At 39.9% G+C, this 14623-nt stretch overlaps 1 protein-coding gene across 2 annotated transcripts in view; it reads right to left on the bottom strand.

Annotated features, from left to right (window-relative positions):
- The window catches only part of ercc6l2 (excision repair cross-complementation group 6-like 2), a 102981-nt gene that overhangs the window by 13637 nt on the left and 74721 nt on the right, over positions 1-14623 (bottom strand). For both annotated transcript variants that reach the window (XM_063068867.1, XM_063068866.1), the window contains exons 12-16: positions 7262-7407; positions 7039-7134; positions 4618-4717; positions 3184-3336; positions 1956-2036 (exon numbers count right to left, since the gene is read on the bottom strand). In XM_063068867.1, coding sequence (XP_062924937.1) covers positions 1956-2036; positions 3184-3336; positions 4618-4717; positions 7039-7134; positions 7262-7407 — 576 coding nt within the window. The remainder of the gene's footprint in view (positions 1-1955; positions 2037-3183; positions 3337-4617; positions 4718-7038; positions 7135-7261; positions 7408-14623) is intronic.

Below are 14623 nucleotides of genomic sequence, written 5' to 3'. Positions count from 1 at the left end.
GGTTTCACCAGGACATTGCGGTAATGGAGAAAAGATACCAGGGCAACTGGAATCCATCAATGCTGGCGAATTATTGTTGGACACTTAAGCGAGAAGCCTCAGACACTGAGTACAAATGAAAATCATTAACAAAATATCTTTAACTTAGTTGAACTATTGCAAAGCATCAGCACCATTATGCAATTAAACACATTATATTCAATAAAAGTTAATTTGTTGTTTCTCCAAATTCCTACTTGATACAAGCAGTCTGAAATTATATTTGTGTTCATCTTCAAGCAGTCTACCATAAACAAAAAAAATTCTGAGGAAGCAACACTTTTGAAAAAATTTGTTGTCCGGTGATATTTGGACTGAAGACTGCATATCTTGCGTAATTCTTGCAGCATCATTACAAATGTACAACTGAATGACAGCCAAGATGATGAAGCAATATTGTGCAATTCACCAAAGCCTCCCACGCCTCTTCCTCCTCCACATTTCTATCTTTCATCAATTTATCTTACATTCCCTATCTGTTCTAATTATGTGACTGAATGTTGTCAAAACACTACTAGGTGTACCCAAGATAGTCTTTCAAAAATTAGCAGTAAAAGAAAAGGAAAGGTAGGCTTCTAGCGATGCAGTGTCATTCATGACACTGGGGCATCCCAAAGTAAGGTAGAGTTGTGAGGTGGTTTGGAAATGTAAATACTTGTTAGAAATGTGGCACTTAGTTTGAATGTTGAATTCTCACAATTGGAAAAGAGATTAAGGCCAGGTAAACTGTTTCAGTGATTTGCCTAATGGATAAATATAGGTCAGGAAAAAATTATTAATTCTGAGTGCTTTTGAAATAGTTCTGCAACATTAATAACATCCATCCACCCAAGAGGATAGATCTCACTTTATTGTCACACTTCTAAACCATTTCATCAAATCTAACTTACTTTGGGATGGCCAAGTATTGTGAAAGATGTTGCATCTCTGACTGTCCAGCTAAACTTTAGCATTCCATTGAATGTCAGACTAGGTATTTATACTTATGTTTCAGGAACTTAAGACTTTTCAATTTAGGAGGGAGTGTGTCAGCAATTGAGCCATCAGACATAGGATTTCATCATTGTGATACAGATAACATTCACACTGACTACGTACATAGTACAGATTATTATATAGTGAGAAGGAGCATTACCTCATCAGCATCAATTCATCCTGAGGGTTATTCAAAACAGGGTTACTCAAAACATAATTCCAAAGGTGTAATAGGTATACATCAATGTGTTTTTGTTTGGAATTGTGGGATAATTTATACGTTTTATTGCTGATGTTTCAGCAGGACATTAACTGGGCATTGACTTCAAACATCAGCATAGTTAAATTTTAATCAGGAAAGAACTTATGAATGGACTAAAGAATAAATAAAGTCAATGTCAGGACCTCAACCACTTGTACAAAAAGGAATTTCTGTCCAATGGAAGGATAGACTGAGCAGGTAATAAATGTCGAGATGACTACTCAGACGAGCTTTTCACATTCCTACATCATGTTCTCAAAAACAGTTTCTTTCCAGTTGGAGTGCACAAAAGACTACTGAAACAACACTTCAACATTTCCCATGATGTTTTAGTTATTCACACAAGCATAAAATTTGGAGTCATCTGATCCACTAAAAACAGACGTGAGATATCTAGATGTCCCCAGATTATACACCAGCATGTATGTGATGAAATAGCAATCATCTTGTGAAAATTGTGAAGGGTTATGTAATCAAAGTCTATCTTAATTTCCAGAGGAGTCAGCCACCCGGAACTTGAACAGCATTAACCTGTGGGAAAGTGAACTATTAACCCAGGAATGGCACTGGAAGTATCAGAAGGGTGAGGAGTCACGGGGTGGGGGGAAGGGGTGTCATTATGTTCTGCAGTTTTCAGGTGAAGTATTGCATGCCTGCATGTAATGACAAAAAAACTCACTGCTTCCTGTCTATCCACTGGAGGTTCTTCTCTCAACTGTGTAATGGCTGTCATCACTCCTGCTTCTACTTGGCCCTCCCTCTGTAAAGAAACATACAAGTAATCTCATGGCTTAGTTACATTAAAAACAGAAGCGATCTACGTAATGAACAAGCGTGTCCTGAGATTTTCTGAAAAGCTCTATAAAAAGTCTAAACCAGAAGCCACAAAAAAAAAAGTAAACCTATTCCACTTGATTGAGCTTACAATTGCCCTCTAAACATTTTATTTTCCTGCATGTAATGAACTGTGACAATCCTGTAGGTAACTTCAGGAAGTGATTTGTTGGTGTTGATTATGAGTAGTTGCTGCCCCCATTTTATCAACGAAGACGGATCTAAATCAGTACAAAAATTGTGCAGTATTTAAAACAGGAATATGAAAGAGCATATATTTAAATAATACTTTGCACAGTGTAAAGTGCTTCACAGCCCATTAACCATTGTTGTGGTGTAGCAAGTAATATAAAGCACTTAATCCATACACAAGATCAAGAAACAGACACATGATAAATGACCAGGCAAATTTATCTTTAGTCACTGGCACCATAAATGCATAATGCTGTTAAGTTTACTTATTGGACTCTGTTTTCAGACTTCCATTCCACTGACATAATTAAATTCTGGAAGCAGGGTAATGTGCTGGTGGTGCCCAATTGCATGTTTAAAAATAGCAACCAAGGATGAACAAGGCAAAAACAGGAAACACTGAAAATACTCAGCAGGTCAGGCCTCATCTGTGGGAAGAGAAACAAGAGCCAACATTTCAGGTCATAATTACAAAGAAGACAAACAAAATTTGTTAAGCTGCAGGGAGGCTCTCTTTGACAGGATAAAACCAGGGTGACCATGGGTTGAAGAATATCATGTTGTTTGCCACTTTAAGTTCTCATCCCACTCCCACTCTGTCCTATCTGTCTATGTGCAATGTGACTTGGTGGGATTGTCCTCCTGCTCTGCATTTCACGAGAACGAAGGAGGGACAAGAGGGAAGGAGAGGAGGGGTGGGGAAGTGAAAGAAGAAGAAGGAAGAAGGAAGGAGAAGGAGAGAGAAAGAGAGCGGGACATGGATGTGTGAGGGAGATCAAGGGTGAGATTAAAGTGACTGGGAAAAGAAACATTCAAAAACTATATTTCCCATTAAAAACTGCTTCTAACCTTTTTCAACAGACTTGAGGCTGCAGTCTCACCTGAATGATGTCCCGAGTCAAGCACAACCCCCCTATTCGAAGGCTGAAAAGATTCCGGACTCCAAATATTTCCCCGAGGTGCTCCTTTGATCCTTGAACTGCATTAAAATAGCGCCTTGCATTTTCACTTCCAACAGCAGCACAGTGCAGTTGCTAATAATTGAGAGAATAAATATTTCACAAGCAGCAGATTCAATAAAGCTTCAATGTTTTGTAATTTTCAGAAAGCTGACACACAGCTTTAATACGAGACAATCATCAACTCCTAGGCATATCTAATTTGGCAAACTTGCTCAAGTAGCTGTTATCATTGTGGTTAACCACTGGCCTGGTAGAATGCTTTGAATACTTAATTGGTTTACATTCTAGTGCACTAAAGTAGGCAAGATATACTGACAATGCTTTGAACATTAATTAGTGACTAATGTTTATATGGATGGGGACATAGGTGGTTGTGTGAGTCAAAGGGCAGACAATCGTAAACTAATTTGTAATCTGATGAAGAGATCATGGGAGTACATACTTGAAACAATCAAAGTGTGACATTGGGGGATTATTAGGAAGGATGGAGTCACAGTGCCAAATAAGAAGAGACTGGAGGTGGGGAGAAGTGATCAGGTGGTGGGGTGGAGACAAAGTGGGGTGTACTGCCTACAGGAAACCCAATACAGTATTAAGTTGCTAGGGTGTGTTTTTCCACTGTCTCTTCCTGATATGGTCAGAAGCAATATTTCATAGGGAACACAACTATCCTATGCACAACTGACAAGGACGCTGCATTAGATCGCAATGCTGATTCTCACCTGGAAGTACCCACGCAAACTTCTGGAGCGAGTCACAATGATCCAGAAGCAGTTATTATTGTGGTTCATAAATCGATTTTTAATTGCATATTGTTAGAAACAAGAATGTCTTATGCGACCAAATTCCTAGACACTAATGCCTTCATTAATTCAGAATCAAAAAATCTCAGCATGTTTTGAATCTAATTATTTACACTTTCTGCTTATGTTGGTTTCTTGCAGAGATATCTGGCAATGTAACAAAAATGCAGTTTCAACACAAGATGGATTTTGATGGATCAGAGAAAGGAGCTGCTCACAACGTCAGCTTTCTCATACATGGCAAACATATAAACAGATTTTGTTTTCCTTCATACCACCTCTACAAAATATTTCTGACTTTCTTCCTGAATATCAAGACTCTAGCCCGGATACAGTCTAGTGGCACTAGCAGTCAGTTTACCCTCATAATTTTTTGTTATTGGCAATGCAAGTGATGACAGTCAGCTAGTGGGATGATGAGGTCAACATCATTACTCTGCACATGTTTGTATTAACGCATGCCCACCCATTCCTAGCTAGAACTACTGGACAATAATGAAGGGGTGTCTGTTTATTTTACATGAAATGCAGAGCACCATTACTTGCTCACCTGTTTATAAAGTTGGCGCAAGTACATGATTTCCTCAACTGTGCCCAATGAAATTAGACGAAAGACTTGAACATCTCTGCATTGACCAATGCGATAAGCTCTGTAATGAGATAGGGGAACAGTATTTGACCGAGTAAGTGCTGAATTCGTTGGTAATCTGTCAGGAGTACATGACAGCACAGTACAAACACAAGAGATTCTGCTGATGCTGGAAATCCAGAACAACACCCAAATAAAATGCTTGGAGGAACTCAGCAGGTCAGGCAGCATCCATGGAAAGGAATAAACAGTTAATGTTTTGAGCTGAGACAGCAGAGTAATACGTTAAAGTTAAGAAGTCCATAAATTTTAAAAAGTAATAATTATATTAAAGTTTACTTGGACCCTCCCAAGTTCTCCTTGGAGCCCCTTTTCATTTTTCTGGTGTCAATACACATTTTTATGTTAGGAATCATATTGAATTATTGTATGTATGATACATTGTCTTCTCCAATAAAAGTTTGCAGAACTGATTTTAAGTATCACGTCCTCAGGTTATGACAGGTTCTCTTCCTGAGAACTGTTTGAATTCTGAACTGTCATCTGTTTCAAATGAACAAAATCAGTGTGTGGGAGAGGATCACAGAACAGCTGTGATGGGGAAGTGTGCGGACAGGGGAAGAGCAGTTGCCAGCCAGCCTCACTGTCTCAGCTCCCAGCTCTGCTTGGCTCAGCTCACCTTGGGGTAGGTGGGGGAGCGGCAGAAAGAGAAGTCATGCAGAAATGCCCAATTCCCATCTGGCATTGCAGCCCTGCAACAGCCAGCAAATCCATCACTATTTATCCTACCAGGCAGCCAAATACTCTTTTGTATGTACAGGGTGTCCATAAGTCGGGCACTCATATCCTGGGGAGGACCTGTATATGACTCTAATCGAGCTGCACATCTTTTTTAAACAGTTGAATCAATTGGACTTTAAACAAGCAATCAGTATTACGAAGAAGCTGAAACAGGGCCCTCAGAAAACAGCCTAAAGAGAGGAAAAGGGTTCAGAAATCAGAATACACAAGAATTTTGTAGAGTGGTTGAAATCCACAATGCTCTGCTTGAGGTGATGGTGGAGACAAGTCATCTCACAGAATGAGAAGCATCAAGACAAGCATAAATCGCCAAGACACAGACTGTTATGGACTAAATGCAGATAAATGAGAATAGGTAAGTAAGCATGTGGACAATAAGGGCATGGTGGACCATAATTCCCATTTCTGTGTTGACAACTCTATTATAACTAAATTCAGAAGATGGAGTAAATGCATAGCAGATTGACTAGCAGTAAAGTTAAAAAAAAGAATTAAGTCCAGAGGATGCATGCATCCTCTGACTAAACTGGTCCCCATCATGTGGGTGATGAATGGCCTCGAGTTTATCTGCAAGAAGATAGCAGCAGCTACCAATTAGCAGCCTAGAGGGGGGATCTTATTGAAACATATAAAATCCGAAAGGGATTGGACAGGCTAGATGCAGGAAGATTGTTCCCGATGTTGGGGAAGTCCAGAACGAGGGGTCACAGTTTGAGGATAAAGGGGAAGCCTTTTAGGACCGAGATGAGGAAAAACTTCTTTACACAGAGTGGTGAATCTGTGGAATTCTCTGCCACAGGAAACAGTTGGGGCCAGTTCATTGGCTATATTTAAGAGGGAGTTAGATATGGCCCTTGTGGTTAAAGGGATCAGGGGGTATGGCGAGAAGGCAGGTACAGGGTTCTGAGTTGGATGATCAGCCATGATCATACTGAATGGCGGTGCGGGCTCGAAGGGCCGAATGGCCTACTCCTGCACCTATTTTCTATGTTTCTATGTTTCCAGACTCTTTCAGCTTCAAGACCTTAATAAATTTCAACATAAAAGTCATCAGTTTTAGATAATTTGCTCTCTGTTTGTATTGGAACTGATCACTTGGCTCCAACTCATTCAAGCACTCAGTTTTTCTTCTCTCCATTAATACATCCTACTGGGTGTGTCCCACAGCCTTGTTCTTAGCAACAAATAACACAATTACACAAATTAAGCATAATCACCAACTAATTGCTCCCATTGATCTACTTGGCTTGTTCTTGATGTATTACTGATATTCCTTTTGCACTGTCCATCATTCTCCTATATCCATCAGCTATCACTGCTACTTACAAGTAAATAGTCTTCCCCAATTCTCATTAAGGGACGCTGGGGTTGATGAGGGGTTGATAATGGTTTGAGCTGGGGGTGGTGGTGGTGAGTTATTCACAGAAATGGAGAAATTACTAGATTGTTGCTTTTGTTGTCACATTTACAATTTGTTCGTCGCGGACACAACTTATGTTTTCGAAAGCTTGGGAAATTCATGTCCAAAGGAAAATATAGGAAGCACGAAAAGAGGAATAAAGAAGCATTCTGAGCATATACCTGTCAATAGCTTGAAGGTCATTAGCTGGATTCCATGTTGGGTCAAACATTATAACAACATTTGCACCAACAAAATTCAGTCCCAAACCGCCAGCCCTGGAAGTAACAAAAATAAACTTAACTAAACAGCACCAAAATTTAAGAAGTACTTATCATTTACAGATACCACTTTGAATAAACAATTAACAGACTAGCGCACAATTTCAAATTTAATATATCTTACATTGTGGACACTAAGCAAATGTTGATATCTTGCAAGCTGTTGAATTCCTTCACTATCTTGACCCTCTCCTCTGTCTTGGTTTTCCCATCAAGGCGTCGATAATCCAACCCAGTAGCCATACAGTGTCTCTCCAGCACATCCAAAAGCTGAATGGTGTACAAACACAGAAGACAAGCATAAAGCAAGCTCCATTATTTCTGAAAATTGTTCACTTGTTGCTTACATAGGTCATGAGAAAAATGGAAATAGTAGTCATTTATCTGTTTATATCATGCATGAAAATATTGATAAAATGTGCAAGCACTTTTGAAAATGCTGCTTTTCTGTGAGCAAATAACTGATCTAAAACTGGAATTGCAAAATTCAAAAACTAAAATTACATCACAGGAGGAGGTCATTCAATCCACTAAGTCTGACCAATCTCTGCACACTTATCATTTAATGTTAATATTTTCTCTTTGAAGGAAATGCTGCTAAATACCTGAAAAACGGGGTAACTTTAACAACTCTACCACGCTTTGTAAATTTTTTCAAATGCAAACCACACAATATGGTCTGACTGGAAGTGAGTTACCAGTGACGTGCAGGGATCAGCACTGGGACCTTTACTGTTTGTCATGTAACTTGGATGAGAACGTCTGTGGTCTGACAGTAAGTTTGCTGAAAACATGAAGTTTGGTAGAGTTGTAGAAAGCAACAATTGTTATTGTCTAAATATATAGTAGCAATTGGAATGTAATGTAGAATAGTGTAAGTTAACACATTTCAGGTAATCTACACTGGCAGAATGGGATCATAGCAGTGATGATGTTCAGGACCTTTAGAAACACAGAAAACCTACAGCACAATACAGGCCCTTCGGCCCACAAAGTTGTGCTGAACAAGTCAAGTTTATTGTAATTTCAACCATAAGCTGCTGGTACAGTACACAGTAAAAATGAAACAATGTTCCTCCAGGACCCTGGTGCTACATGAAACAATACAAAACTACACTAGACTATGTGAGACAGCACAAGGCCACACTAGACTACGTAAAACAACATAAAAACTGCACTAGACAACAGACCTGCACAGGACTACACAAAGTGCACAAAACAGTGCAGCTGCTTTTATTAATAATTTACAATAATTAACAAACAAGACAATAGGCACAGTAGAGGACAAATTACAATACAGGTGTCCCCTGCTTTTCGAACGTTTGCTTTATGAAACCTCACTGTTACAAAAGACCTACATTAGTTCCCTGTTTTCACTAACAGGTGTTTTCACCATTACGAAAAAATCAGCGCACAATAAAAAATCAGCGCGCGCCCCGAGCAGCCACTCTCCCCCGGATTCGGAACGGCATTCTAGCCGGCATTGCTTAAACACGTGCCTTTGAGCAACCATTTGCAAGATGAGTTCTAAGGTATCGGAAAAGCCTAAAAGAGCTCGTAAGGATGTTACACTTAGTGTAAAACTAGACATAATTAAGCATTTTTATTGTGCTGAACGAAGTAAGGACAACGTGAGTTTGGCTTGTGGAAGCTGACGAAGATGATGTTGAAGAGGTTTTGGTATCCCATGACCAAGAACTGATAGATAAAGAGCTGATGCAATTGGAAGAGGAAAGGATAACAATTGAAACTGAATGCAGTAGTGAACTGAACGTGAAGCAACTGCGTAAGATTTTCGCTGCAATGATAAAGTAGGACTTTAATTTTGAAAGGGTACGTAGGTTTAGGGGATATTTGCAGGATGGTTTGAGTGCTTACAAAGAACTGTATGATAGAAAAATGCGCGAGGCTCAGTCGTCAAGCAAGTCTTCCACATCAGCCACAGCAGATGACGAACCTTGACCTTCGACATCAAGGCGGGCAGTCATAGGAGAAGATGAGCTGCCTGCCCTAATGGAAACAGACAACGACTAGATGACACCTCAGTGTCCCACCACCCCAATCCCCAGGCCGCGGACAGATACTGATTCGCGGAGAATGCAGCGGTAGCCGGGAGGCACACAGCACATCGTAAGAAAAAAGCCGAAATAAACATGCTAATTAATTAGGTGCTGCCCGGCACGTAATTGTCAGCCCAGATCAGAGACGACGCAATCGGCATGAGATTTGTTCTTGTCGATGGCGCTTGCATGAGATTTTTGCTACGGAGAATAGTGCAGGCAATGATTGTGGAAAAGTATTTCTACTTTATATAGGCTGTGTATTTATCACATCATTCCTGCTTTGACTGTATGTTACTGTTATTTTAGGTTTTATGTGTTATTTGGCATGATTTGGTAGGTTATTGTTTGGGTCTGTGAACGCTCACAAAATTATCCCATATAAATAAATGTTAATTGCTTCTTCGCTTTACGACATTCCGGCTTACGAACCGTTTCATAGGAACGCTCTACCTTCGGATGGCGGGGGAAACCTGTATAATAATAAATGATGTAGATGTCAGCCTAGACTCTGAGTATTGAGGACTCTGATGGCTTGGGGGAAGAAACTGTTGCACAGTCTGGTCGTGAGAGCCCGAATGCTTTGGTACTTTTGCCAGATGGCAGGAGGGAGAAGAGTTTGTGCGAGGGGTGTGTGGGGTCCTTCACAATACTGTTAGCTTTGCGGGTGCAGCGTGTGGTGTAAATGTCTGTAATAGCAGGAAGAAAGACCCCAAAGATCTTCTCAGCTGACCACACTATCCGCTGCAGGGTCTTGCGATCCGAGACGGTGCAATTCCCGAACCAGGCAGTGATGCAGCTGCTCAGGATGCTCTTGATACATCCTCTGTAGAATGTGGTGAGGGTGGGGGCAGTGGGAGATGGACTTTTCTCAGCCTTTGCAGAACACGTCCCTACCTTAGAAATTACTAGGGTTACTCATAGCCCCCTATTTTTCTAAGCTCAACATACCTATCCAAAAGTCTCTTAAAAGACCCATCGTAGCCGCCTCCACCATCGTTGCCGGCAGCCCGTACCACGCACTCACCACTCTCTGCGTAAGAAACTTAGCCCTGACATCTCCTCTGTACCTACTCCGAAGCACCTTAAACCTGTGCCCTCTTGTGGCAGCCATTTCAGCCCTGGGAAAAAGCCTCTGACTATCCACACATGAGTGCCTCTCATCATCTTATACACTTCTATCTTTGAGTATTTTTGGGTGCAAGGTTACAGCTCCCCCAAAATGGAGTGTATTGTTCTGGTCACAACATTGCAGAAAGGATGTGGAAGCACAAGGAGTTCAAAGGAAATTTTTGGAATGGAGGGCCTTAGTTAAAAGAAGAGATTGGACAGGCTGAGAATATTCACTCTGGAATTCAGGAGGCTGAGGATGATCTTATAGAGGTATGCAAGATCATGAGGAGCATAAGTAGGGTAGACAGTCACTGTCTCTTTCTCAGGGAGAGTCTAAAACAAAACATCTGACATTTAAGGTGAAAAAGGAAATAATTAAAAGGTTAATGGAGCAATTTTTTCCCTCAGATGGTGGTTATGGAATAGGCAAGAAGAGATGGCTGAAGTAAGAACAATCATAGCATTTAAAGAAGTTGAATAGTTACATGGATAGGAAAGTAGCACATAAGCATCTTGATCGGCATGGATGAGTCAAGACAAAGAGCTTGTTTCCTTTCTGTATAATTCTATGACTACGATATGAGCACTGGCAAGAGCCAAAATGAGTGTTTTTTGTTTCCTTGGGTAAGAAATACTACAGACAAGAATTTCTCCAATATAATATCAGCACTAAAGCTGTCTACAATCAAGTAACTGAAAGCCAGGAATTTTTCTTTGTACTTAATCCACATTTTTCTAAGACCTAGACTACCTGCAGCAAGCATCTTAAGACACTGGAAAAATACCACTATCTCTGCAAAATCATCCAACTCTCTGGAAATAAGTAAACAAATGCCATTCAATTTCCAGGGCAATATTTCCAGCACTGAGGCCTTAGTTTACAGTCGGCTGGTTGCAATAGGCAGATAACATCATTCTCATGCTACACTAAAACAATTCCAAACTCTGTCATGAGAGGAGGCTGCCTAGTGGACAGAGAAAAATACTCAAAGCTTCTTTCTACAAGAGGAACATTCCCAATGATTCCTGAGAATTTCCGGACCATGGCTGTTTTAAATGGAAAAGGAGCATTTAGGGTAGCATTGAGAATCTTGAGTCAAATCATCAGGAGCACACAGATGCTCCACATAAACAGTAGTAGGAAGGTATCACCTCACCACCCACAAGTCCACTTTATTGGACACCTCCTGTCCTATCTGTGGAAGAATCTGCAGTTCTGGCATTGTCTTCATTACGTCTCTCATAACCTACAAAACAAGAGTGGAAGCAAGTCCCCTTGATTCTGAGGTACTGCCGAAGAGTCATAGGGGTGTACAGAATGATCTCAGAATAATTCAATGGAGAGTTTCTTTCCTTTCAATTCGGGATAATTTGAAGGCTAATTTATATGGAGGTTTGTAAAGTTGTAATTGCACATGCAAAGGCTAGAAGCTAATGAATTGGAATGGATTTGTTAAGGTAAAGTGAGAAAAATGCCTCAATTTATTATTGAATATAGAATATGGGAGCAAAGTAGAGTGAGAATTATACAGCATGAAAAAAAGCCCCTCGAATCAACTTACCCATGCTGACCAAGATATCTTCCTGAGCTAGTCCCATTTGCCTGCATTTGGTCCCCATCTCTCTAAACCTTTCCTATCCATTTACCTGTCTGAATGTTGTATTTGTCTATCACTTCACCTGGCAGCTTGCTTCCATTATCCACCACACTCTCTGAGAAAAAGTTGCCCGTTAGTTGCCTTTTAAATCTTTCGCCTTTCACCATAAACTAATGGTCTACAGTTTTAAACTTTCCAACCCGAAGAAAATGATCTTGACCTTATTTAAGAACCTCATTACTGTACAAACCTCTAGAACATCACCCCTCATCCCCTTGCACTCCAGGGGAAACAGCTGAGCCTATCCAGTCTCTCCTTATAACTCAAGCTTTCTAGTCCTAACAACATCCTTGTGAAGGGAATAGAAATTAACTACAAGCAAATCAAATACAGAATTTAAGAGAAGATTCTTTTATAGAATGCAGTGAATGTACCAAACAGAGGGAGTGGAAGAAGCACTGACGTTTTAAAAGGCAATTTGATGAGTAAACAGAAATAAAAACAAAAACATAACACAGGATGAAATGAGATTATTGCTATGGTAAATGGACCGTGACTAGCAATGATCTATTTGTAAGTTGTAGGTTGAAGTAATTAAACTTATAAATAAGGCAGGATGTGATCTTGTAGACCGAAAGATTGTTTCTTTGCTCCATATAAAATACCATAAAAATATAGACAGTGGAAGCTTGTGAAATTGATAAAATAAATATCCAGGAAACATATTTCTTCAAAATGTAACATTGCTTTTGAGAAGTCTAACAGTTCAAATCATTTTTACTTAAAAATAACAAACAAATGAATGACTGACCACATGGTTAAAATAAACATTAAAAAAAAGCAAACAGCCAGTTATTCTGGATAATTTTCAATTAAGTAAGGACGGTTTCACTCCCACATGCTCTCCCTCACAAACACAAGTCCTGTGAGAGCACATCTCATCATTTACTGAGATTTTTTATAAATAATCTGTTCTGTCATTGAAAATAGTTATTTTTGCAAAAGATATATTCTAAAATTTCTAGAAGGAAAAACAAATTTGATAAAGTATTGTTTACAATTAGTGGATTTCAGGAATGAATGGATAAGTGGAGTAAGAACAGATTTGCTGGAAATACTCAACAGATCAGGCAGTGGCTGGGCAGTATGAAAGGTTCATATTTTTCAGATAAATCAAACTTAATCAGAACTGGAGAAATAATCCAGAGAGAGAGAGAGATAAATCAAATTTTAAGGCGCAGAAAAGGAAGAGGGAAAGAATATCCGAAATGGAAGATCTGTGATAGGAAATTTGTATATTAGGTAAGGATACATTAAAATCTTATTTATTGAGCGATACGCGTGAAGTTGCCCTTCCAGCCCTTTGAGACATGCCACCCCAGCAGCAACCCTACAACCCTAATTCACCTTAGCCTAATCATGAGACAATTTACAATAACCAATTACCCTACCTGGTATATCTTTGTACTGTGGGAGGAAACCGGAATACCCGGGGAAAAGTCACAGATTCCATGGGGAGGACGTATACAGACTCCTTACAGAATTGCACCAGAACTGAACTCCAGAACAATCTGAGCCTTAATAGCATCGCACTAACCATTTTTACCATTGACACAGTGGAACAAATATATTTCATAATAAATGTCATCCATATATGTCAAATAAGAACTTCGACTAACTCTTCACTAAAACTGGCAATGGCTATTTTTCACTATTAGATCCATTTTACAAGAGTTCAACAAAACTAGCATAATATGAAGAATCTTTGAATTTCCTCGAAAGCAACATTTGAAACAGAACATCCACAATCCTATTGTTTTGCCTTTAAGACAGACTTTGTTCTCATCTCACTGATTCTCCCAAAGGATATAGGTGACTCAAATCCTGGCCATTTTGCTATTTTTTTTTAAAAAAGAGTCCCACTTTTTTTAAAAATTGGTATCAACTAAATGCCACATTTCCCTGAGACATGGAAGGAGGCCATTAGCCCATCGAGGATCTGCCAGCACACAGAGCTTTCCATCTACCATTGATTTCCTCTGACAATCAACACGGGAGCACCTCATGACTGTGTGGCTAGGCACAGTTTAAGTACAATCTATAAATTTGCTGCTGACACACCACTATTGTTGACAGAATCTCAGATGGCCAATGGAGGCTTACAGGAGTGAGGCAGATCAGCTAGTTTAGAGGTGTCACAACAACAGCAGTCTTCAGCATCAGCTGGACCAAGGAATTGATTGTGGACATCAGAAACGGAAAGTTGGGAGAACATTTGCCAGTTTTCATTGAGTGGTCAGCAGTTTCAAGTTCCTGGGAGACCATAAGACATAGGCATGGCAGCAGCTATACTTGACTAGAAGCTTGAAGAGATTTGGTGAGCCACTAAAGACTGTAACAAATTTCTACAGATGTACGATGGAAAGCATTCTGACTGGTTGCATCACCATCAAGTGTGGATGTTCCAATGTGCAGAATCAATAGAGGGTTGGTATCAATATAGGGGCATTGGTATCAATAACAGACCTACCCTTGCCAACAACCGGACAGGCCATTTATATTAGGGGCCCAGGAGGGAAAATGGTGAAAGCAGAAAGAAGCCAGTTGTAAATACTCAAAATTGGGGGAGTGCGGCTTCCAGTGTATTTCTGGGTATGTCCAAATATCAAGGCCACTATCCTTGGAATAGACATCCTAAGGGAAGCAGGAGCTGTT

Source organism: Mobula hypostoma, chromosome 16 (genome assembly GCF_963921235.1).
Source record: "Mobula hypostoma chromosome 16, sMobHyp1.1, whole genome shotgun sequence".
In the NCBI taxonomy this organism is placed as follows: Eukaryota; Metazoa; Chordata; class Chondrichthyes; order Myliobatiformes; family Myliobatidae; genus Mobula; species Mobula hypostoma.
This window is presented reverse-complemented; position numbering and strand designations above follow the sequence as displayed.